Raw genomic sequence first — 26,639 nt, 5'->3', positions numbered from 1 at the left:
CATTCTTCAGAAGGTTGAGAAACATAGAATAAAAACAGCAAGAGGAAACATTTGGTTCTGAGAGATCTTGCCCCATGGACCTTTGTACACAAATGGGGAAAGCAAGGCCAGTGTTGTAAGCTCTTAAACTTTTATTACATTTCCATGGGCTGTACATCCTCGATGACATGGAGGCAATAGGTTGGGACTTAGACATGAGAATTTGGGAGGGTTCTAACTAAATCTATTACAGGACAAGTGTAGCTGGCAGAGAAAGACCACGGGAGTTGAGGAGAAATTTTACAGCGATTTAGGTAAATCAGTGTCAGTTTTATAGAAGGAACTGAGATAGGCCAGTGTAAAAACATGAAATCATTCTATAATCCCAAATGCAATTCCCTTTAAACAGTTCTCCTGCTTCTGAGAATAGCTTCGTGAAAGACAACGGTCTTGGAAAACTTGAGAAATAATCCTCAAATTTGCTCTGATGCTGTTTGTAGGGAAGGAAGAAAGGGGTCTTAAGGAGTGCCCCATGTCTCTTCTTGTGACTGGCTCTGCCTCCTCTTGCAGCCTCCCAATTCAATTCCATTCTCAGCACCACTTATACATCTCCTTCCTCTCCTTTGTTCCTCAGCTCAGCTCATGTTTCAGCTTTCCCAGAGAAATCATGACACTTGCCCTTTCTTCTGCTAATCTGCCAGTTCAACATTGCCCTTGCAACCTAGAAGGTCCTGTTTCTCAGACAGATGTTTGCTCCAGTTTTTGCTAAGTAACCAGCAAGTGGGTTGGGAGTGGTAGTTTAGCCCTAGGACACTTACCTAGCATGAACCAGGCACTGGGTTCCACCTCCAGCACTAGAGGAAAACAAAGATTCAAAAGGGGAGAGATGCCCCCAGAACAATTTGTGCTTACTTAGGCCAAGTCCTTGAGAAGATGGCGAGAGAAGAGTCAGCACAAATATCTGCCTCTCTCAGACCCACAGAAGCCATAAAACACGAGCAGATGGAGACCAAGAAACAGAGTTAAGTTTCTCCTTATGTGGGCAATTATAATCATACACAGAAAATTAAGTCATTTTCCCAAGGAAAACACAGAGACTATTTAAGAGAAACAGAACTCTGGGCCTCTTCTGAAGGACCTGGTTTACCCCTCTGCCCTAAACACTGCTACAGTTGGCAGTTTCATGCCCCTGGTCTACCCAGTCTGCATCTCTTTTGCTGACTTCTTCACTGTCTTTTACACTTTTCCAGAAGACTCTTGTATAATCACACACTCAGCCAGATGTTACTGTAGTTTGTCCCTCAATGCTTCCAAAATGCCCAGTTCTACTTCATCCTGGCATTGCCTGTCAGACATGCCTATTGCCTGGTGTCTAATACCTTGTATAAACTGAACTGTGCACATGGTCCAATAATCTTTTTCTATCTTTCTTATACATTATATTAATGATCTGATAGTTTGATCCTTTTATTTCTAGTTTTTGTGAGACTTTTTCAGGGAGGAAGTCAAATTGGGTCAAAGATTTCCTATTTTTATTACAGTGATAATGGAAGTTTTGTCCTTGATTCTATTTATGTGTTGTATTACATCTATTGGTTTGAATATGCTGTGCCATCTTTTATTCCCAGGAGCAGGATGAAATCAATCTGATCGTGCTGCCTTGTCCTTTCAAAGGCATTGTCACATCTTATTTTCAAATATTTCCTTGACAATATTTTCAGTTAGGTTCATCAAGAAAATTTGTCCAAATTTATTTAATGTGGTTATCAAGTTTTTCATAAGGCTGTACTCTTAAATGCTGTATGTAATGCTAGGAAGTGCTTTAAATTTCTGGGTTTCATAATAGCTAGATACACATATTCAATACACACGTGTATGATGGTCAATCTCCATTACCACTTGATAGCATCATCTTGAAATTGGATTTCGGCAGGATTATCTCAACTATGTTAAAGAAAATGGCCGGGCAGTGGTGGCACACGCCTTTAATCCCATCACTTAGGAATCAGAGACGGGCAGATTTCTGAGTTCAAGGCCAGCCTGGTCTACAAAGTGAGTTCCAGGACAGCCAGCACTATATGGAGAAACCCTGTCTCAAAAACAAAACAAAACAGACAAAAAAAGAAAAGGAAGGAAGGAAGGAAGGAAGGAAGGAAGGAAGGAAGGAAGGAAGTGACAGGACCAGCCCCTTCTTTCATCTTCCCTCTCAACTTCATGTTTTGTGTGTGTGTGTGTGTGTGTGTGTGTGTGTGTGTGTGTGTGTGTGTGTAATTTTTAGTTTTTAATCCCCTTAGTCCAGTTAGTGTCACCCATATGAGCATGGGTATGGACTGATCTGTTAGGCAGAAGATGGACAACTTTCCAACAGCCATCCTTCCCTAAACAGGTGACTGTTGTTCCACCAGTGGCCATCAACTGCCAACAGATCCTCAGCCAGGGATAGGCCTTGGATCCCCTCGTTCCTCTGTGCTGAACTGATTGTAACTGGTTGTAACTGGTTTTATTCTCAGGTAGGTCTTCTGCTGGAACCATTGCTGCCGTGAGTTCCTGTGTACAACAGATATGTCAACGTCTAAAGAATAGCTCTTCAAAGCACCCTTCCCTCCCTCTGGCTCTTGCATTCTCTCCATCTTCTCTTCCAAAATATTTTCTAAGTCTTCCTGGAAAGGAAGGTTGGTGGCATAGACAAGACACTTATAACAGAGCACTCACAGTAGCTGTTTTTTTCTCAGTGCTTTGATCACTAATGAAATAGCCACTGCTCACTGAAATATGAAGCTTCATTCATGAAAGTTCAAATAGATGGATATAACACAAATATTTAGAAGTAAGTTTAACTGTATGAACATTCAGAAAAACACCACCAGTGGTTTCTCCACTCGGGGTCTGTAACTTCCCAAGCTACAGATTGAGAAGATTTTGGCTGCATTTCCAGTAGCAAGCATGACCTTCTCTTCTGTTGTACAGGCCTCGAATACAGTAAAAGAATAGTTGGTTACTCCATAAACAGTCTTGTCATTATTGCATGAACATCCTATAGTATGCAGAAACCAACACTGGAAAAGACAAACATGTGGTGTATTTTCTCCCTTAGCATCCTGCATATCATCTTCTAGAACTATGAAAGAGAACCAAATAGGAGTTTCATAATCAATTCCGGATTAACTTCTGTGTGTTCTGCAAACAGAGCAAGGTGAGTGTTGTCTTCAGCAAGTGGTTCTTAACACCTAGTTATGATCAATATTGTTTTGGGTGCTTCCAAGAGTTTGGAACATAGACTTCCATTTACTAGCCCACACATTCTGAGAACAGCAATATGAGGTGTTTCTGTTCAAGTTTCAAAAGGAGAGACCAAGAATAGCTACAGACTAAACAAACAAACAAACAAACAAAGCAAAACAAAAATAATGTTACAAGTTGTATTACCTATGTGGTTTCAAGTTATAATACAGAGACATAGCAATAAAATCAGACACATATATCAGTGGAATAGAAGAGCAGGCCCCAATATAACATCAAATAACTATAGTTACCAGAGTTTTGTCAAGGATGTCAAAAGTATGTATTGAAGAAAAGATAGCATCTTCAACAAATGATACTGGAAAACCTGGATTTCAATATTCGAAAAATGAAACTCGATCCTTATGTCTCCGCTTACACAAAGCTAAACCTCAAATAAACGGAGGACCTCAGCGCTAGACCCAGTAGCATGAAATTGCTAGAGGAAAAGGTAGAGAGTATACTCAATTTATAGACGCAGGTAAAGACTCTCTAAAAAGATTTTTTAATTCATTCAAATGAATCCATATCTATTTGTCTTGGGAGATGACTTAGCAGGTGTCCTAGTTAAGACTATTACTGTGTTGAGACACCATGGCCCAAAGCAACTTGGAGTAGAAAGGGTTCATGTGGCTTACTCTTCCATATCATAGTTCATCATCAAAGAATGTCAGAACAGAAACTCAAGCAAGGCAGGAGACTGGGGGCAGGAGCTGATGCTCAGTCTGCTTTCTTATTTAATGCAGGACTTACCAGCACAAGAAAGCATGATCCACAATGGTTGGGCCTTCCCTCCTGGATGACTAACTAGGAAAATGTTTAACAGGCATGCCTACAGTCTGATCTTATGGAAGCATTTTCTCAGTTGAGACTCTCTCCTCTTTGATGACTCTAGCTTGTGTCAAATTGATATAAAAACTGTCCCAAATAGTAGGTCAGATCACTTGCTTTACAAGCATGAAATCTTGGCTTCAATTCCCAGAATCAATGCAAAAAGTGGGATGTGGCCATACAGGCATATGTAATACTGTGGGTTGGAAACAGGAGGATCTGGGCTTGCTGGCCCCAAGCACCAGGTGCAGAGACCCTGTCTTAAAGGAATGTCTTTCTCCACCCTCCAAGCAAACACCCTTATGTACACACATGTTTATACACTACAAATACACACACACACACACACACACACACACACACACACACTTCATACACTACACGTATACACTAAGAGAAAAAAAAAAAAAAACAGCTACTGCTATTATTGCCTATTCTATGCACACTCTACTGTGCTTTGGATTCACGAATTGGTTTTGCTCTGATGTTCCAAATGTATGCTATATTTAGCTCTCCCTTTGAGAAATACAAAAGATGCAAGATCCATACAGTTCAAGTAGATTTTATGGGAAAGCATTTGATTTCTATGTCCCCAGGTATCATGCAACCATAGTGTGCAGGGCATGCCCAAAAATCCTTTCCAGGTCATGCCAGCAGCTTCCCTATGCCAGAAATGTAATTGTGCAAACTGTGGTTGAACCCATAAGCCAGCATCTCATTAGTCCTGACTTCTAACTAGTCTAAGTGTCCCGGACAACTTTGCATAATTACATGATTGCTTGAATGTACACTTAAAAAGCCTTCAAAGAGAAACAGTTTACTCTCTATAAACATCAGTTTTTCACACCTCAAAACCATTTTCTAGACCCTTATTACAAATAAAAATTGCCTGAAAAATGTATACAGGGCATTTAAGTGGCTCTTGTTGAGGCTTGTAGTAGCGTATGTTTTGTTTGGATTTTTAACCTATTTATAAACTCCTGCCATCAGAAATAACACTGTAACAATAGTATCTCACTCCGCCTCTATCTTTCATTTTGATTAGAAGGCAAATGCAAACTACTCTCTACTCTGCCCCACTTTTGTGAGGTTTGGGGTTAGCCAGCGCTTTCAGCCACTAGCAATTGAAAGCTAGTAGCTAGAAAGCAATTTACTTCTTTGAGTCTTACTGTTCAGAGCCAGGACAATCTGAGCACATTTTTTGCACCAAAGACATTAAGGGAGAATTCCTTTTCAAGTGGTTATTCTTGAATTCATTTACTTTTGACACACACAATGAAATCCCAATTCCCCTGCAGGCTGCGGGGTCTTTGTTTCCTATTTTGTGCGCTGTCTATCTCTCTGCATCTTTGAAGGAACAGCTGCAGAAGTCTCAGAAGCTCACAAGTGCTTCTTCATGGTGGGCTATTACCATCGGAACCTAACTGGCTGATGATTTCTCAATCACCATTTTGCAGTTTCCTTTTTAGGGGACCGAAAAGCTAAAGAAGAGGCTCGCTTTTTCTGAAAGTCGTAGAAAGCATCTGGATTGTTGGTGAGTGCCCTTTCAAGCAACAAAACTATTTCTGATCAATGGGACTATGATGTATGATGTCATAAACACCTAAAACATCTTCTCAGATCTATAAAATACTCCTGTTGTCTAGGGGGAACCAGAAACCTTAAAGGCAAATGAAAAGATAAGTGTATATCACCCAGTTAAATAGGGGATTACTAACCAAATACAAGAGAAGAGTCCTATAAAGCAGGAAAAAAACCAGCAGAATGCACAAATCCACATCCATCCACAAGGCTCATGGCACCGTGGTCAAAGGGCAGAACCACAAGCTCATCATTTGGGTTCCCATTACTCTCTCTTACAAGGACCTTGAGCAGTTTATTCCATTGCTCTTTGTCTCCATGGTCTTGTCTCTAAAATAAGGATGATAACAACGAGTCTCTTTCCCAGAGCTGCTACAGTGAGCAGATGTGGCAAGACACAGAGCAACCTTTCACGTATGGTTGAGAGAGACAAATGCAAACTGCCATCTTCCAAAATGCTCAGCATCTCCTGTGGCACAGAGCAAATTCCTGAGACACTTTGCCTACAACACATGAAACTGGAGGTTGCCTCCAAGCTTAACTTAAACTATTGCAGTGGCCAGCCCTCTTTCATCCAATCTTCTCTGCTTGTGCCTCATAGTCATCCATTTCAATGCAGAAAATATAAAATGACTCACCGTGATTAATCAATCCTTTCGCAACTGAGACCAGCCGGGAGGAATACCTTTGAAGAATCTACAAACAAAATCGGCAGACTGTTCCCTTTCCCATCCTTAGACTTTTTTGGTCTGTGTTTTGACAAATAAACCTCTCTCAATTCATCCTTTTCCTTTCAAATGCTTTACCTTCAAACTTTGTCTGCTTTGCTTGTTTTCAAGCACGGGAATGTGATTTCAGTATCAGAGAAGTCATGTTTTACGTTCCAGGGTACAGCTGGGTTCAAATATCTCCACTTAGAGCTATATTTCAGCATGCTCTGGAATCTGATTCCTTATAACCTTAGTCTTCAGAATTCACATTTTAACCTGAAAAGCAAACAGTATGTAAAATAATGTCACAACATCATAGGAATTTCACAAAATACTTCAATTAATTTCAACCGGTGATAATAGCAAGTGTTTGGTATATGTGTCTGTGGGGAATGAGCTCTCAAGGTATTGGTGGTAGTGGGGAATGACACATATTGCTCCTGTGGCCAGGACAGAGAGGTATTCCTATGGTGTAAGCCTGGAGACACAGACAGGTGTCTGTGAATGATTATCAAGCAGGGACATCAGACTACTCAGTCCAGCAAGCACAGGAAATGAAAATGTCATTTTCACACTGGCACCCTAGAAGACATAAGGAGAAAGAGGCAGCTCTTCTCTAGGAAACAACTGCATCAAAGGCAAATGTATCCTAAGGAGATTAGATAAGCAGATTTGCATCCCACCAGTTTGATTCTATAATAAGCCAATGCGAAAAGAGAACTTTTTTTTTTTCTCAAACAGCCATCACAATCGCATCTGAGTTCTGCAGTCACCCATGGAAGAAAGGAGAAGCAGCGCAGTCCAGACTGCACCCTCATCTGCTAACCAGCAGCTTGCATACAATCAGAGATGGAATCAGGGAAGGCCTGGGACTCTGGGCGACCCAATAGCACATAGATGTGCAGTCCATACAGAGGAAAGATCATCCAGAATTATTGTTCAGTGGCGTGTGGGATCTACATTTTAAAGCTAAATTATATTCTACTTAAATGTCTGTAGGCCAAAGAAAGATATGGTGTATAAAGAGAACTTTTGACTTACAATTGACTTTGACCACTCCTGTGAAACTGCCAGGAATTATCTAAAAGGGGCCCTAATTTGGTGCAAAGTCACCTCCCAACAGCTGGTGATAGAAGTCAGGAATCAGGCAAGAGAAGCAGGTCAGAGGAGTGAGAAAGCTATGGTGAGGGCGGGGGCAGGATGCTAGAGACAGCCGGAGGGGCATTTCTGTGACCCCTCTTAGCTGCTGAAAGGACACAGTGTCAAATGAACCCTTTCTCCTTGTGAGGATGCACAGGAAAGGTGCAAAACAGACAAAGAAGCAAGACAACGAAATTGAAAGTCTTCCGATGACAAATTATTAATGCTTTCTCTTTGAGAAATTGCAAGCAGGCAGAAAAAGGTCTAACCTGAAGAGAATGATCAAAGACTGAAATCAAAGCTTTGATGCCCAAGTTGCTTTAGAGCCCCCTAAGCGCAGAGGAGCCATGGATGCAGCTGGGAAGACTGTTAGCGCCAAATGCATTTTGGAATGAGTTGGTGACTTAATCCCTGAGAGGATACAGGAGTGGGATTAGGCAGTGATTAGCTGCCTCTGAATTTTAGTGATGACATTTAATTTGAAGCTAAATATTTATATTTCATTGTTATGGATGCCCCTGGAGCTTTGTATCTTTAAAAACATATGCCAATGCAAGTGATGGGCTGGGAAGAATGTTTTATTTGGTGAAAAGTTTGTTTTCTCAGAAGATTACATGAATGATTGAGCTATGTAGTATGGCATACACAGAAAACTGTCCATGGGAAAAGCCCAGTTAGCTGACCAGACAGCAACAGCCACACATAAGTTTTCAGAGGGACGATGACTTGTTCCCAGACATGACGACTCAGAGAAAAATAAGCCTCACTTTTAAACATAACTGTGCTTCTCACATATAAAGGCGTATAATAATCAGTGACAGCTAAGTAAAATCCTGATTAATCCATTAAGTCAGCTCATTCAATGCATGCATTTCAAACTCAATTGGTTTCAGGTCCCTCACTGGGGGCCAGATATGAAGGAGCTTAGACTCTGTCTTGTTTTCAAAACAGCCATCTAGCAGTCACAGAACCTGAGACTTTGAAGTGGTCTTAATCGTTTTTTTTCTCCATACTACACACCCTACCTTCACAATCTCCTTTATGCAAATCCGCGTGGCCATTCATAATCTTGTTGTATATCTTTAAAGAATGGAAACTTTCTACTTCCCTGGGAAGACAGTTCACCCTGATCAGATTCTAACAGTCCAGTAGGAGTCAATGCCATGCCAAATAAATAAATACGGAAACAATTAAAACTAAAGCACCTGCCATGCCAGTGATAGAACCCATGCAAAAGCCATGTGTCATTCCAGAGGACAGGAAGCAGAGACAGACAATTCTTGGAGCAAGCTGGCTAGTCAGCCTACCAAGAATCACCAAAATGGTGAACTCTAGATTCAGCAAGAGACCATGCATCAACATGTCAGACAGAGAGTTATTCAGGAAGATACTGGAGGCAATACTGTCACATCTGACCTTCTTCCCTCCCCTCAAACATGCCCATGCACTGTCATATACACATGGCTACAAGCATGGAGACATGTATACATATGTTCATACATAGCACATACACATGTATATACAAAATTGGGGGGGGATGTTTAATTGGAAGAGCTAGAAACACATCCATACTAAACGCTGCATGCTAGGAAAGTAAAAGAAACAGCCAAATTAAAGTAGTAACCCCATTAAGTAAGCCTTGTAAATTAGACTGCAAGTATTTTCCCCTTTCCAATTTTTTTGTGCAGCTGGGTATATAGCTGTGTAAGCTTGCAGTGTTCATGAGCAGATATCAAAAGTGTTGCATGAGTGAGAACATTGAATCTTGCTTACAAATCCCTGGCTAATTCCAAAGACAGCATTTCACAAAAGACACAGCAGGAGCCAGAAGGTCCAAGAAAGACACAGTGGGAGTCAGAAACCATGATAAAATCTCCTGGAGATTTGTATTCTCCTAACCTGGTTAATTCCTCCAGGATTCAAAATGCTAACTAAGAACACCCTGTGTAGTGTAAGGAAATGAAACTGTGTCTTTCTTTCTTTCTTTCCTTCTCTCTCTCTTTCCTTCTCTCTCTCTCTCTCTCTCTCTCTCTCTCTGTCTCTGTCTCTTTCTTATTGTTTGTAGAGTTGTGGGATTTTTTTTTTTACTTTTTTATTGGTAATTTTATTTATTCACATTTCAAATGTTATTCCCATTCCCCGTTTCCCCTCCACAAAACCCCTATTCTCTACACCTACCTCTATGAAAGTGCTCCCCCACCTGTCCACCCACCTCTATCTCAGTGCTTTAGCATTCCCCTGCCCTGGCTCATCGAACCTCCACAGGACAAAGAGGCTCCCCTCCCAGTGATAACAGAGAAGGCCATCCTCTGCTACATATCCAGCTGGAACTATGGGTCTCCCATGTGTACTCTTTGGTTGGTGGTTTAACCCCTGGGAGCTCTGCAGGATTTGGTTGATTAATAGTCTTCTTCCTATGGGTTGCAAATCCCTTTAGCTCCTTCAGTTCTTTCCCTAACTTCTCCCTGCGCTCAGTCGGATGTTTGACTGTGTGCATCCACATCTGTACTGGTCAGGCTCTGGCAGAGCCTCTCGGAGACTGTATCTTTCTAAAGAAGGGAGAGACTTCCAATGCACTATCATGGAACTCAGAGATGGGAAGCATGTAACACTTGGAAAGTATTCTGCTATAGGTGCCCCAGTGTAACCCATTACTATTCTTCTGTATTTAAATGTCATGAATGCAGAACAGGTAAAGAAATTCTTATTCTCTAAAATATATGGTGCTTAGATGAAACACATCTTGCAAGGAATTCAAAATGCTTTAAAGGCAATGAAATCTTTGAGACTTAAATCTTTAGAGGGACTTGCTTACTCCACTTAAAATTCCTCAACTATTAAAAAAATGTACTACGTAAGACAAGGTGAAGTGTCTGCATCGCAATTCGTGTAATAATGGAATGAATGTGTAAAACCTTCAAAGACCAGCAGAGCCACTCTGCAAACGCCCTCATTCCAGTGTCTCAACACTATTCCTTGGTTATGTTTTCCACTTAATGAAAAGCTTCTTTCTTCTTCTATAATACATAAATGACCAAATTATACAAGCCACTATCTATAATTTCATGTTTAAACTATCACATTTTCTCAGCCCTTATTTTCCTTTTATTTCAATAGCTCTTTTGTTGACTGACCATAGAAATATATTCTTCAGTCAAAAAACAGAACATTTGTCATCATAATGCATATATAAAATTTTAATCATGGCTTTTCAGGGAGAAAACTATTCAAGTTACACTCCCGGAAAAGGTTGTTTTTCTCCTTGAATTGGACCAGAGTTGAAAAGTGAAATTGCTAAATGAAAACAAAAAGACTGAGTTATATTTTCTCAGACCTGCCCACCGCATGTCTTCATTTGCATTTCCATCCATTTTCTTCTATTTGAATGAATCATTTTATTTGTTTCCTTTGATTTTAATGACCTTTTCTCTCCTTTTATATTGCCATCTTGCATCAGGGTGTCCTCTATCAATACTCTTAGTTCTTACCCATAATGCTCTAAGTTAAACATGAACTTACCTTTATTTTGCAAGCCTTCAGGATCTTCTGTGAGTCACAACCAAACACTGTGTGTATAACTAAGGTAGCTGAGATCTGCCTGAATGATCTGATTCTGGGTACAAATTATCACAGTAAGATCATACATGAGCATCTCCTTCCTTCTATATAAAAATAAGTCAAGAGCTACGGCCAAATGTTTTTCCAGTCTTTACCCACATCAGGACCAAGATGAGTATTCCCATTGGTCTTCTAGGGAGCTTGGAACTGAAGTGCCACTCTAAAGATACCACAATGACCATGCTACTGATCACAGTGTACAATGGAACAGAATTTGCACACTAACTGTGCACCTATTTCTGTATACTTTAAATAATGTTTAGACTACTCAGAATAGCCAGTATATTGTGAATATTATATAAATAATTGTCAGGTTATATTATTTAATTCATAAGGAGAAGAAAAATACATTTATTGATTTTTTTTCAAATATTTTCAACCTTTAGCAGACTGACTATAAGGAACATGCTGGCAGGGACTGCTGACTTCTTCCCCACTAAACTCTGATGTGCCAACATGGAAATCAAAGCAACTGGCCCATAGGCTATAGGGAAGATATTATTCTTTTCAGTAACCCTGGTGCTCTTTAGTTAGCTTAATTTTTCTTACTTAAGTTACAGATTTGCTTTGACCCTTCCCCAGGGTTGAACATAAACATCTCAACATTGTAGAAAATCCACGATCCTGGAGAAGACTATTTGTGATAAATGAAAGCAGAGATCACCAAAACTCACAACAGAACAAAATATAACATCTTTCCTGTTGAAATGGGGAAAAAATAGCCCCTAGTTAAGTTATGTAACTAAACCCTCAGTTAAACATTCTTTAGCATTCAGTCTTTAAGCCATTTTTAAATCATCCCAACAACTTCAACAAATGTTTCCTCAAAATGCAGTCAGACTCTTAAAACTCCAAGTCTCATGGGCTTTCTTTTCCTAGTCCTCCAAGTCCCCAGTCTCCAGCATTGTTCAGCTCCAACAGATTATAATAATGTTATTTTCACACTTGCCTTCTGTGGTTTGCCATCTGATTCAATAAATGGGTGTGTTAAGTTATTACTTTCAGCCCACAAAGGGAGTCCAGAAACCATTGTTCTTTAGCAGCGATGAGGAAACACCTACTTTATCCCCATCCACTTAGCTAAGCAGAGTGCTGCACCGTCTCATTGTCCCTGTGTCATACAGTCATGGAAAACAGTGCAGATACCCAAAACACTTTACTCTTGAACAAGAAAAGAGACTTTCCCTCTTTGAAAGTCCAAAGCAACTGAAGCATCTACAAGATGCCATGTTCAGCCCTAATACCAACTGCAGGTACAGTCAGGGGGTTCCAAAACCATCCTCAAATTTAATAATTTGCTACAGGGACCCATTAAACTCATAGAAAACTGTTGTATTAAAACTACAAGAGGAAGGCTTGCATAGGATTGAGTGTGCAGAAATACCAGAATTAAAGCTTCTGCTATCATTTTCCCATGGTGGTAATATAAATCAACCTCTTGGAACTATTGTGATCACGTGAACAGAATCTCACCAATAGGAAAGCTCATTCTAACTCCACCATTCAAAGTCATTGCTGGGGATCCATATCTCAGGATGCTGATCACAGATATCCACAGAGTTGGCTTGAGCCTCTAGAGCAAGACCTTCTAATGGCCACCCAAAGCCCGAATCTTTGGTCACACTGTTAGTTTTTGTGGTGGGCTAAGAACCTTAAGACAAGTTGGGTATGTGCCAACCTCTGCCTTGTTACTTTATTAGCTTATCTGGTGACCCAAGCTCTACAGTGAGACAGGAAGCCATAGAGTATATCATTTTAAGGTCTTAAAGACAACCTCACAGAGGCTGAAGTCAAAGGGGCAAAACACTCATGGATAAGGTTAATTTCTTTAATATGCATTTTTAGTTTCTCTTAAATCTTTGATTTGGAGCACTTATCTCCGACTTACATACTCATTACAGATGTACCTATGGCTGTTGCTATTTGGAAGGTCAAGAGATACTTATTAAAATAGTGGATGATAAAGCTAGTTGATCTGAGAACATGTGGAGGCAGGGGCAGTAATAGTGGAAGTAATAGGTGTGGAAGGCAATGTGTTTGGTAGTCGAAAACCAGACTATTAGGATTTGATGGGAGCAGCAGATACAGGTATCAGGAGTTGAGAGCTTGACATATTAGGCAGAGATAGGGACTGTTACCAAATTCAAGCACTTGCATTTGAGTGGAAAGGCAGGCATGTTTGAACCTTGGGGTGAATTCAGGAAAAGAAGCCTTCACAGCACCCTTAGAGTTAGCCCTCAGCACACCCAGATCATGCATCAGCAACTTTTTGCTGACTACCAGACCAGACCTCCATTGCCATCAATTTCTGTATTCTCAGAAGTCTGTTAAAGTGCTAATAGATTATCATGAAGCAATCATGGATTCTTTGTTTAACCTTGCTTAATGAAACAATGGAAATAATCTGATTGGAAGAAAAGAAAATGTGAATTATAAAAACCACAATGAGTATCCAAAATAACAAAGGAAACCTGTTGTATAGAAACTTCCTCTAGAATGAAAACCCTCTATCTTGGATAGAAGCTCATTAAGACGCAGGATGCTCACAGGGGTAGCAGATTGAATAATAGAATGTTCTAAGGGAGACAGAACATTCCACCTTACAAGGAAGTTTGCTAAATACAGAAGTACTCAAAGTCTCAGGAAGTCCCTGAAACTGACAAAAAGCCCTTGTCCTCTCAAGCACATATAAGCCTGGACTGCTGAGAGACATTCTTGGGACAAGCAAGCTGCCTATAAGAAGCAGAGGGCAGCCTAGATGGCACCTGAAAGTGGCAGAAAGCAACAGACCTACCAGGAGAGGACATTTTCTGATCTGTTGAGCTGCCTGCAAGTTCATTGTGTTCCAAGTTTTCAGCTTCCATGAGCCATCACCCATGCTGGGGAAAGTTATTGGTGATGCAACTGGTTGGAGGATCATTCTGCTTTTGGCAAAACCCCCAATACAACTCACTGGTGTTATCTATCCATACTTCTGTCTGTCTGTCTGTCTGTCTGTCTGTCGTGCGTGGGTGTGTCATGTTTGCTCACATTTCAACCTCTCGTCTACATCCCCCTCAAGTACACACTGTAGTAAAATAAAATAAGGACTGAAGATATGGCTCAGTGGTTAAAAGCACCAACTACTCTTTCAGAGGTCCTAGAAACCACATGTTGGCTCACAACTATCTGCAATGGGAACTGTTGCCCTCTTCTGGTGTATCTGAAGGCAGTGACAGTATACTCACATATATAAAATAAATAAGTTTTTTTAATTAATTAAATAAATAAGAAAGAAAAAACTGTAAAAAAAATCTAAAACAAACACACAGAAAATGCACACAGGACCCACTGTGCTGCAAGCCTAATATGCCAATTTAGCTGTGGGATAGTAACCTACAACTTGAGCATTTAGAATCCCTGTTTGACACATTGACTTAGCTGCTCACAAATGTGACCCAGGAAATGCAGTTAGGCTTCCTGTGTCTCTGTTACCTTGACTCTAATTTGGTAATAATATAAACTCTCCCATGGAGAGGGTGGGAGCTTGAGTGAGGTAACATATGGGAAAGCACCTTGCGTGGTTTTTTCACTACTGCATAAATATTTCATTAGTAGTTGAACAGATTGGAAAAGTAGCACTCTCTTGCGCCTCTCCTTCTCTCTTCACATGTGTGTTTATTATTTCTTTAAAGCAAGAAGGTTCTACACAAAATAATGCTTCAAAATAGCTCCATTAAAAATACTTTATACCTACATTTTTTTTAACTCATACCCTTTAATTTTAGATTGTAATATAATTACATTCTTCCCTCATTCCACTTTTTCTCTCTTTCCTCCAAATGGGCCCATATATCCCCTTTGTCCTTTTCAAATATATGGCCTGCTTTTCATTAATTGTTGTTACATGCATATATATGCACGTGCATATATATGCACATGCATATATACACATATACAATCGTTTTGAATATATAAGAGTCTCTGAGCTCTACCATGAGAGTCACAGAACACAAGCATATTGGGGCCTCTGAAAAGTTCAACATAGGAGAACACTATATGGAGCCACATGATGTATGTACATCTTCCCAGCCATAGTTAAACATGGAAGTTTCATTCCATCTTATGTTTCTTAAAATACAACAGAAGAGGTGATCCAGAGAACAGACCCTGAGAAATAGAGTATAGTAAGGAGACCATTCTATTCATACCTTTAAATACAATGATGATAAATTATGCCCTGTGCATTGAGTACCAGGTAGTGTTTGACCTCTGCCTGGAGTACTCAAAATCACTGTATAAATAAATAGGGAAGATGGCACCTGCAACAGCTGCTCTTGTTATCAAAAAGATCTTAGCCTTGACACACACTGCACACATTTACAGTCCCTGGATTTCTACGTTTTCTCCATGTCACTATACTCCTCCCTTTATCCCACTCAGACCTAACTTCTGACTATCTTCTTTAGGCTTCTCCCTAGGTTCTACTGTGAACATCTCAGGAAATCCACCATTAAATCACACTCCAGTTAGCTGGTTTGTGAGACTCTCCCACCTGAGGAAAGTCACCGTGTTCAGTCTCTTGCCTTCCATCCTGGTCCTCAAAAGTGCCAGACACAACTGAAGGCACAAAAGATTGGAAGCCTTTGTTCTTTACCCAACATGAAATACGATAATCATGCAGTGGTTTTAATGACTGAATACACCACTCTGTCTAACACCGGGCAGCCACATGTCTAAGATACAGGACTGGATACCTAGTTCCACAGAAGAACACGACCAGCTTTCCTGATACAACAAGGAATTATGCTTTCAAAAAGAGCTAGGTATGAACTGTCCAGGCAAAGTAAGTGATGTTATTGTACATCTCATGCATTTTTCTCAGAAACACATGAACTGGAGCAAAGCCTCCCCCTACCATGCAAACATATGGACACTCATTCACTTAAAATTCAGACACATGATCCCAGAGAGCAGTGAACACAGAATGTTTACTTGTTCAATAAAACATCTTCTCTTTGTTTTAACCAAGTTCTCCTTTCAAATCACGCTGGTGTGTTCTTAAGAAAATGTGAGAGGGGCCTAGAAAGATGGATCAGCAGTTAAGAGCATGAGCTACATCTGTGATGGGTATGGATTCAGTTCTCAGCATCCACATGCAGCTCACAACCATCCGCAAATCCACTCCAGGGGATCCGATGACCTCTTCTGGCCTCCTCAGGCACCAGGCACGCACCAGTGCACACTTGTACACATTGAATTAATTAATTAAGTAAGTAAGTAATGCTAAATAAATATATGAGAGGTAGATAGGATCAAGATACTTTGTATGTATGTATGAATTTGTAAATAACAAAAATATTCTTAAATATTAAAAAATAAAATATGGTATTTAAGTTGCAGTTAATAAATCAACTGGTACTTTCCATCTTACTTTATACCTGATTCACTAAAGTGAGCTTGATTTAATATAAGATAAAGCAAGACTACACAAATTTATTACAAGCAGCAATAGAGAGAAAAATGATTATGTAAGGTTAGGCTACTTTGACAGTGTGACATTTTCTTTCCCTTTGGAATGTCATGTTCTTTCATCATATTGCTGTATCTTACAACGACATATTTTCTCACAAACTTCCCCATCTCCTGTGGCATTGCGTATCCAAACAGTTAAGCTCTCTCCTGTCCAGCCTGGCCAACATGGATCGGGGCAGGACATTCACTTTCACATACCTCACTTCCCTCTGTGACCTGCTTCCTGTGTCATTTTAAATCTGTTTTGAAGAAGACCAATCATTACATTATACCCACTTGTTTTCCTGTTTCCATAAGAACATGTATAGCTTTCTATAACACAGGTCAGCATATGCCTGTACTCAGATGGACACAGGATTTCACCTCAGACTTTTGTTTCCTAGCATCTCAGCGTGGTTCCGGGATGAAACACAGCCACAAAGTGGGGGTATTTGACCTTCATCTGGTCATGAACTCATTCCCAAAGCAGCACCAGCTTGGAAACATGCCTTCAATGTGTGAGTTCTTGGAGGGGATGCTTCACATGCAAACCATACAGGTTTGTTTCTCCCTGAACTCATGTTGAAAGCCAATCCTCATTATGAGATATTAAGAGATGCAACCACTTGGATCTTTAAAAATTTGATTTCAGATGTGGTATGGTGAGTAGACGGATATATCCATGTGTATAATAAAGTAATAATTGATGAGTTAATGGATTGGCTAGTTCAGAGGTTAAGTCTCTCACACTCTTTGTTTCTACACATGATGCTGTTGTTCTCTGCAAGTAAGATGGCCATCACCAGACCCGGACCCTCACACTGAATCAGAGCCTGAGTCCAGAGAAAACTCTTTTTATCATAATTTACCCAATTGCTAGTATTGGGCTTTCAGCAACAAAAGGCATGTGTTATTGTTAGGATAAGAATATTAACAGCATGGGATTGGGTGCAGTCCCAACACCCACACACATATACAGTGCCTAGCACAACTCCAAGCTCATAAAAAGCATAGCTTCTAGGTTACCCACAATCATTATCATGATCAACATTCACCATGTTCTACTTTATCATCAGTTACACCCTGTGGAATCAAATTGCCCTGGATGGTGCTGTGCCTTCTCGTCTGTGACTGCGGTGTTTGCAAATATCAAGGGGTAACTGTGGCTTGTGGTTGCTAACATGGCAGTGGAAAGCACACCCAAAAGGGCGGGCGCATCAGCAATGTTCTTCCAAAGCTGCAGTCCCCAAATCAATATCCTGATAAACATCTCAAGCATGAATTCCAAACAGCAGGGTAATCTTTTGCTGGGCACACGGAAGGACACCAAATCTTAATTTACCATCCTCATACACAGTTTACCCAATTCCTCCACCACAGATCCCCAGAGCTGCCAGTGTTGCCACAGCCTATGCCTAGTTATAGAACAAAGAATGTGGTCACTTTAATGTAGATTAGCTTGCCCCTTGCTGAGAGCTTAGGGCCCTAACAAGGCATCTTTATGTGAGAAACAACATAACCACCAGCATTTAACTAGTGCAAGCTGCTGCATCATGCCAAAATGTCTATCTATTTATCTCCATGACAAAACCTATGCTTTAGATCATTCCATAACATCTGCCTGTAATGCTCATATAATTGTGATATTTTAAGTGTTCTCACTGAATGATTTTTTCCATTCTTTTCCAAATTACCTTCCCAGACTGATCTTATAATTCAATTAAAATAAGCCACCCACTTTCCTTAGTATGATTGGTTTTTTACTAAGCCCCCTGCCACTTTCCCATTTTCGTTGTTACACCAGGCCAACTGCAGAAATGAAGCAGAAGATGAGGGGAAACTCGGCCCAGTTCCTGATACTGCTTTGCTAATGGTGCTGCAACAAAACGCCACAAGCTGAGTTATGTAAGCAACAAAAACAAACATATCTCTCTGTGTTTTAGTCCATAAAACAGTGCTATGCACAGACTGCAAAAGGATTAACTGAAAACATATCACAAGTGTGCCATGTGATTGACTCAGGCTCTTCGGCTAGAACTGGGAAATGCAAGATTGTCTCCTAAGGACTATGAAGATACGAGCCTCTCTGCTGCCTCTCACCTCACTTCCAGACATTTTAGGATATGTTTGTTATTTCTTGTCATATACAACCACCATTTTGATGTCTTCATTTTCTCTTGATGGCCTTCCTTGTGCATGTCTGTCTATTCAAAATTTCACTATTAGCTGTAGTACAATCTCACTTAATTATATCTGTAGCAAGCCTATAGCAAAATAAGATACATTATAAGGTACTTGGATTCAAAACTTCAAAATAAGAAATGTGGCTGTAGGGAAGAAAATTTAACCTACAGCATTGCTCAAATAAATAATGCCCTAAGGAAAATTTCAATGCAAGAAAACATATTGCCATGGCCTTATCTACCAGTATCATACACAGACAGTCAATCCAGTTTCTTGACTAGAACATGCCTACTAGTCAGGTATACCTGTGACTCAGTCTCCAAAAGTTGTTCAAGTTCCCCAGAGCAGGGAGCGAAACAACTGGAGCCTTTCCCCTCTGTGATAAACTCCCCCTCCAGGATCCTCGGAGCAACCACAGCAAACAAGCGGTAGCAGCGGATGGTGCATGCAGCATCTAAGTCACATCCGTTTTCCCTTAAGGCCTCTCACAACTAACAACCCATGTACACCATGCAGCCGCACCAAAATTGTCAGAATGGCACCCCAGCTTTCAGGTTAAGCCGACAAGCTCTTGGGCCAGAATGTAGTATATATGGATCTTACATGTCCTACATCCGTGATGCTGCTCTTAGACGAGTCTCTATGACTCCACAGTATATAGAGTGAGGTAAGGATATAATATTCATTCCATAGCCTTCAGATCATTGGCAATTTAATGAATATGAAATTCTCAAAAGAGTCTGGAACATTGTTGGTACTCAGGCAAGCTGAGCTTTGTATTTGTCTCTTTAAAAATGATAATGCTGAGACTGGAAATACAATTTCTCTAAGACAACATAGTCAACAGTGAGGCCTAGCCTCAGAGTCAAAATGCCTGAAAACTTCCCATGTATCATTCCAAAACTTCTTAATCCAAGTACCATATTTTGAGTTGGTAAGGAGATTGGGAACTCTTCCATAAGTACAGAAAATGGATAGCCAACTAAGTGATGCTGCATGTTCAGGACACCCCAACTTGACTTAGAAAGACGGCTCTGCAGTTATGGGTGCTAAATGCACAATCAAGAGTCTGGGAATTCGGATCACAGCACCTGAGGAACAATCCAAGCCTTCCAAACAAGTCATAAACATGGTCAAGCTGAGAAACACGGAACACCAAGTCCAGGGAGAGATCCAGCCATAAAGGAATAAGAAGTACAAATAAAGATGTCCAGATATCATCTTATGGACTTCATATGCATATGTGCATACATGTTCACTAACACACGGGGGGGGGGGGGAGGGAGAGAGAGAGAGAGAGAGAGAGAGAGAGAGAGAGAGAGAGAGAGAGAGAGAGAGATCTTCAACTCCAGGACTGCCATATTCAGAAAAGTGAACTTAACAGAGTTATTAAGAATTGCACCAGTTATCCCTCTGCATATAAAGTCTTCAAACACTAGGTTTGGCTATATCAAAACAGGCCAAGGAATTCTGCCCCAGACCTAGGACAGATGTCATATTTTTGATCACTTCTCAGGACCACTTTCTATAGTGAAAACAATTTTTGTTGCTCCTCGACCTACGGTGATCTTCCTGTGTCTGTAGAAAATATACTAGCATTTTTGAGAAACCTTTCCTCTCTTCCTGGTATAACATAGACAAACATCCTATTTCTTTTAGGACAGAATCATCCTCCATCATAGCAATGGTGAATTGCCTAATAAGCATAGGTTTGCTGGTCTCTGCTTCCCACCAGACTAAGATTAAACTGTGTTTTCACATCTGAAGCATCTACTACACAGCCTGCTATATAAATATTTACTAACTGGGAGACTCAATATAAGGTTGATTGACTGACCTACAGAGTGTATGAACAAATATACTCACAGAAAATAAGGAAACTTGAAGCCTCCCCATGGCCACATTATCCTATTACTTGACTTATGAACAGAGCAACAATGGAAGGTCCGGTAGTGACATGGAAATGAGGTGTGACTTGTGTGTGAAATTCATCAGTTCATGTAACAGCCCAGATCTCTCTGAAGCCAGAGCATTTCAAAAGAAAAAACTTCATCACCAGCTCTCTCGCTTGATTTGCATGTGTTCAAATCTTCAAAGTATTTCTTTTGATTTCTTTAACCAATAGTGATTTCAGAAAGCTCTTCATTACTTCCTAATTGTCCAAATTCATTTTCTTCATTTGCCTTATTAGAGGCAGGTTTTTTTTTTTTTCAAATGAGTTAAGTAGATCAGCAATTTTAGAATCATTACTAACTTCAAGCATGGTTCTCGCTTTTTAGGACATCTCCACTCTGAACAGGACTACAGTCTTCATCTTAAAAAGGGCAACTGGCTTATTTTTAGAGTTCTCTCTTACCATACATGATGGTAGAACCAACTTTGCTATAGGCTACAAACTTACTGTACCGTGAGCCTCATGATCTGATATGTGCATGACATCCTTGGATCTGAATGTGTATACCAGGATTCTCTCATTAGTAAATATCAAAATATAAGTAAATAAGATCACACACACACAATCCTTAAATATATTGCATACAGTCAACAACAACTGACCCCAACAACTCCATAGCTGAGATATTCTTCAGTGTTCACACATTCATACCCATGTGAATATAAACAAATATTAATGGGGTGTCTATCACAGTCAGCTGTAGGCAGGAGCAGTTCTCTATAGTTTGCGATTGCCATACTGCATAGACTGGGATTTTGTAATACTTGGAATTTTTTAATGTTTTAACTCGAGTTATTTTATATATGATTTCAAACATAATATTAAGGATATTTTACGGTGATATATATGCACAAATACAGACAAGGGGGTACGCATCAGACATAAGATCTCTGGCTCCTAAAGAAATGGTACGTTAAAGGCTTTCTCACCAGGCTATAATATAATTTCTTTTTAATTAGGTTCTCCACTTGCTTCCTAACTGCTTGATTTCCTAGAAAGTCTTCACATTTTATCCATTAAAATCACCTTAGTTTATATAGTTATGGGTTCAACAATTGTGTGAGTAAAATACAGTCCGACGCAGGGGAAGTCTAAACTTCTACTTTTTGGGAACAAGGCCTTAGGTTGTCAATTCCTTTTTACATTCAACGAGATCCCTATAGCAGGAGAAGAAACAGTGTCAGAATCTAAGGTAAGCATGCCTGGACAGCAGCCCTGGCAAGCCCAGCAGCGATTCCTGGCAAGTATTTTGTATGTCGGTGTCATCCTGTGACTCCGGAGACTTCATGGTGTGTGGACAAGCTTGTGCAAAAGAGAATCTTTCTTCCTATGTTTAAAATTATCCAACAAGCCAGAACTACAAAAAAGAAATATCTGACTACTTAAATTCCAAATAGCACATTAATTACTTTGGCATGGGAGTTGTTAAGAAGTTGGAATCATCAAAATATTCAAGCACTGGTGTAAATGATAAAGAATAAATTAACTCAGGTATAATTGGGCCATTATCATTACCATATGCCTCTTTTATTACCTTTGTCCTCTGGGACCTGATATCCTGCAAAATTTGCTCCACAAAACAATGCATTTATAAATTAATAACTAATTAGGTTTTTTAAATAATCTTAGTGAACCAATAACATCTGTAACTCCCCACCATAGTTACTGGACTAAGAAACCTTTATTGCCAATTTAGTACCAATTTAGTATTTAAAGTCAAATCATTGTTACCAGGGATCAATGTGTGATTTTTTGTTGTTGTTGTTACTTATGAAAACATTTAGCAAAATAGTAAAGATACAGCCTGGAACTCAAAGCCTCCACTTATCTTTGTCTAAAAATCAGTCCTATAGTCAAACTATAAGCCCACCAGGTTCATGTTCATTCATATATTTTTAAAATATCAAATCGGAAAAGAGTTTGGGAATTAACTTATAAGAACATCTCTGAAGTGACCCATGGGAGATAGGAGGAGCATTGTCCTTAAAGTGTGGAAGAGCCCCAGGCACATGAGTTCTGGGACCTCGGCAGTAATATGTTTAGATTCATTTTTTAAAATCCAAGCAGTAGACAACAACAACAAAAAAAAAAAAAAAAAAAAAAAAAAAAGACACACATACCAACTGCTTTAAGTGAGGCTTCATTCTGTAGTAGAGGCTAAAACATTGGTCATCTGGAGTCTCCCCTCATAAGAAGCATCATAAACGTATATGCCCAAATTAACAATTAAGTTTCCAATCTTGAAAAGTAGATTAACAATTGTTGAAGCTTGGGAAACCATCCAAGTCTATGACTTGCAGGTTTTGTTAATTACTTTTAAGCTATCAGGTTAAGATTAGTCAATATTACATAACAAGAAGTTCATGTTGGTTGTATTTTGCTCACTTATGGAGCCCAGAGATCGCACACACTACCATAACACAGCAGCAGTTTCAAGCTATCTTCCATGAGATATTTAACATCTGACACTTTCTTTACAAAAGAAAACATCTTCTATTTACGATGGCCCTTTGAACTCTTAAAAGTGAAGACTTACAACTAAACAACAAGGCATATTTTATGATGCTTATTACACTGTGAGTCTGGATTTCTGCTTGGTCACTCATTTTCAGTGGTCATTTATTATCAGAGAGGTAGCCTCCAGGACACAACTGGGACATGGTGCTAAATCATGACAGAATGGTCCTGTAGTGACTTACCATATTGACAGTGGGGTCCATGAAATCCTTGTGAACAAAGGCACTGCCGAGTGTCCTGATACGAGCACTCCCTTCCACTGAAATGAGTTCCCAAGGAAGAGAGAGCTAAAGAGGGGTGCAATAGGAGGACAGTTAGAGTGGGAGAGAGAAAGGAAACCGTAAGAATTGAACAGTTAATATAACATGATCTAGAAGTTTCCACTGGCCCCTCCAGAAGATACACTATATAAAATTGTTATAGAAAATTGCCATTATGAGACAATGGCTGACTGTTTGAAGTATTGCAGAATTATCTGTAGGAACATTTCTGAAGCTTTTACGTAAATACATATTCTGAGAACCTCTCTAGAAAGACTTAATACAAGACATCAGACTATTTATATTCACTTTGTGAGTCAAGTATGGGCATAAAGAACTTGACTGTGGTCAAAATGATCTTAAAAACAAAATTTAAAAAATCAAATGAAATGCTAATATTTAACCACAGGCAAAGAACTTAAGTAGTTATTAAGCAATAAATATAAAGACCTTTGCACCGAGCTGTCAGTTTCCTAGACTTTATAATATAGTTATGATGGAATTATGGGAAGATCTTTTCACTAATGTTAAACCAAAACTACAGTAGCATGAGTTTAAACATACTTTTGACACAGCACTTAACCCTATGCCCACATTCAACAAAACTTCTCTATTCTGTTTCAAGAGCAGAAAGCTTGTGGGGAAAGGAGACTGGATGCTTGCAAACTCTCTACAGCACACAGAGGAAAGAGAGATGAACTGTGCATGGTGCTGCATTGACTAGACCCATGGAGCCATCTAAGGGACTTGGCAATCACCATCAGCACAAAATGCAGATGAAGGCTCATGAAACAGACCACCTCTCACTGCCTGGTGAGCTACCTAATGCTACTGGTTCCGACCTGAGAGCTGACAAACACAAAATCCTGAAAGTTCTGAAATACTGTCGCCAGAGGTTTGTAAACAGAGCAAAACCTCATCTTGAAAGTGCATTGCGTCCAGAGTTCTGCAATTAATCATGACAAGTCCAAGTCAAGAAATCCCATTTAGATTTAGTACAGTGATTTCCCTCTGGACTTTTGAACCAACTATGGATTACAAATTTGATGATATGGGAAAGGGGCAAACAGGCAAGTAGGATGGACATCAAAGAAAGCCTTCCTGGCTTTAAAGTAACTGTCCTTTATATCAAAGTGACTACACAGCAGCTTTCACAGGTCCTGAGCTGCAACCCACCATTAAGATGCTTAACAGAAAGGCTTTTTCTGCACATTTTTCCATGATATGGTGAGTCATTAGGGTAGAGCAGTGTTTCTCAACCTGGGGGTTGTGACCCCTCACAGGGGCCGCCTAAGATCACCAGAAACTACAGATATTTACATTGTGATTCATACCAGTAGCAAAATTACAGTTATGAAGTAGCAACAAAAAATGTTATGGTTGGCGGTCACCACAAACAGAGGAACAGCATTAAAGGGTCACAGCACTAGGAAGGTTGAGAGCCACTGGTCTAGAGCAGTGCTCTGATTCTGCAATGCTTCTAAAGATGCTGAAATGTGATATTCATCCTGTGTCTGAAGCAACAGCATTTCCCTCTTGTAACATATAACTTGTCAGGAAGAATTACAACTTACAGGAGAAGCAGCCTGGTTCATCATCCCATTGGATCCAACCAGGGCAGCACCTGAAGACTGTCTGGTGCTCTGTGGCATATACATGTCTGTAGATGATGTAGTAGCGAATCCTACAGAGCACAGGATATCAATCAGGAAAATGTATCATTCCTCTGATGGCAAACTTATCATTTCACAGTTATAAAAATGCCTCCCTCTAATTCAAACCCTGCCACATACATTGGGAGGTAGACGAATAAGATGGATAGCTATAGATATATACTTTGTATATAGTATACAACTACCACATCACACATGCAATCAACATAGGCATAGGCTGGGGAAGAGTAAGAAGGACCCTATGCATAGTTTATCCTGATATCCAGATAGCATAGTGCGTCCTGAAGACCTCTCAAGTTATCAAGAGTGAAATCCAGAGTTGTGAGAAGAATACTGAAATCCTGACAGAGAAGAGTTACTCATTTCAGGTTAACATCAAAGGCTCATTATACATTGGTCCCACTATAGCTTGCATTCTCAACCAAAATTAAAGTCTGAAACATGGTGACTATCCTTATTTGGGGTAGGGAGAATGTAAGGAATCAACTGATGAAACTGTATGTGCTCCCAGAACAAGCACAGTACAGGAAAAAGTATGTATCTGGGCTGCAGAGATAGCTCAGAGCTCCTGTAGAGGATTCAGGTTTCCAGTGTCCATTTGTAGCAGCTTACCACTGCCTGTAGCTCCAACTCAAGGTGATCTGACATTCCCTTCTGGCCTCTGAAGATATTGTATTCATATGTACAAATTTGAGCGTGTGCGCGCGCACATACACACACACACACACACACACACACACACACACACACACACACACACTTCAAAATAAAATCTTTATTTAAAAAGATAAATGTCAAAATTTCCCTTGGGATGTAGCAATTACAGTAACAGAGGATTTCAAAGACCTTTCCATGAGAAAGGAGCAGAATGTTTACCACAGGGTTGAACTGTCTGCTGACTGTGGTACCCAACATCTCAAAGCATGCTGATTTCCTATCAAATCAAAGTTCCATGTATGCTTTATCCTCAAAGTTCTAGGTCCGTCGTTCGTATTCATGTACATTGTCCTGTGTCCTAGCGCACATCCTTCATTATTCAAACCCAGTTTTTATTTCCACTTCCTCTAAAGTCTTCCCCCTCTATGTCAACTCTTTTTTATTGCTACAAAGTTTATTGGCTTCAACATCGCATATGGAATTTAATTATTCAACATCTTGAAATACTGCCTAGTATTTTTTGTGTACATCTTTTCCAATTAGGATATGACTCGAGGTATATACAAACAAAAAAGGGGATGTTTGGCAAGATGCCAATTATTTTCCTACATTGCTACCCTTCCCAATCAGTGCCACAAGCAGAATTGTTAAAGTAGTAAGTGCTCAATGATAAACAGATGAAGCCTGTGTTACATATTCATGTTTGCTTTCCCCGAATTCTAAGCAGCTACAAGTCTGGGGATTTTCTTTGATTCAGATCAAT

General features: G+C 39.9%; 1 protein-coding gene across 19 annotated transcripts in view; it reads right to left on the bottom strand.

Annotated features, from left to right (window-relative positions):
• Positions 1 to 26,639, bottom strand: part of Egfem1 (EGF-like and EMI domain containing 1) — a 609,406-nt gene that overhangs the window by 513,989 nt on the left and 68,778 nt on the right. For 18 of the 19 annotated variants that reach the window (XR_001783766.2, XR_003954418.1, NR_151636.1 and 15 more), the window contains exons 3-4: positions 25,121 to 25,230; positions 23,469 to 23,573 (exon numbers count right to left, since the gene is read on the bottom strand). Coding sequence is in view for 13 of the 19 variants with exons in the window: in XM_006535559.4 (XP_006535622.1) it covers positions 23,469 to 23,573; positions 25,121 to 25,230 (215 nt within the window). In the remaining 6 variants the exon portion in view is untranslated. Of the gene's footprint in view, positions 1 to 23,468; positions 23,574 to 25,120; positions 25,231 to 26,639 lie in introns of those variants that run through there. The other variant, XM_030252866.1, reaches the window with a different exon arrangement.

The sequence above is a fragment of the Mus musculus genome, chromosome 3 (genome assembly GCF_000001635.26).
Source record: "Mus musculus strain C57BL/6J chromosome 3, GRCm38.p6 C57BL/6J".
Taxonomy (NCBI): domain Eukaryota; kingdom Metazoa; phylum Chordata; class Mammalia; order Rodentia; family Muridae; genus Mus; species Mus musculus.
The sequence above is the reverse complement of the archived record's forward strand: the minus strand, read 5'-3'. Positions and strand labels throughout refer to the sequence as shown.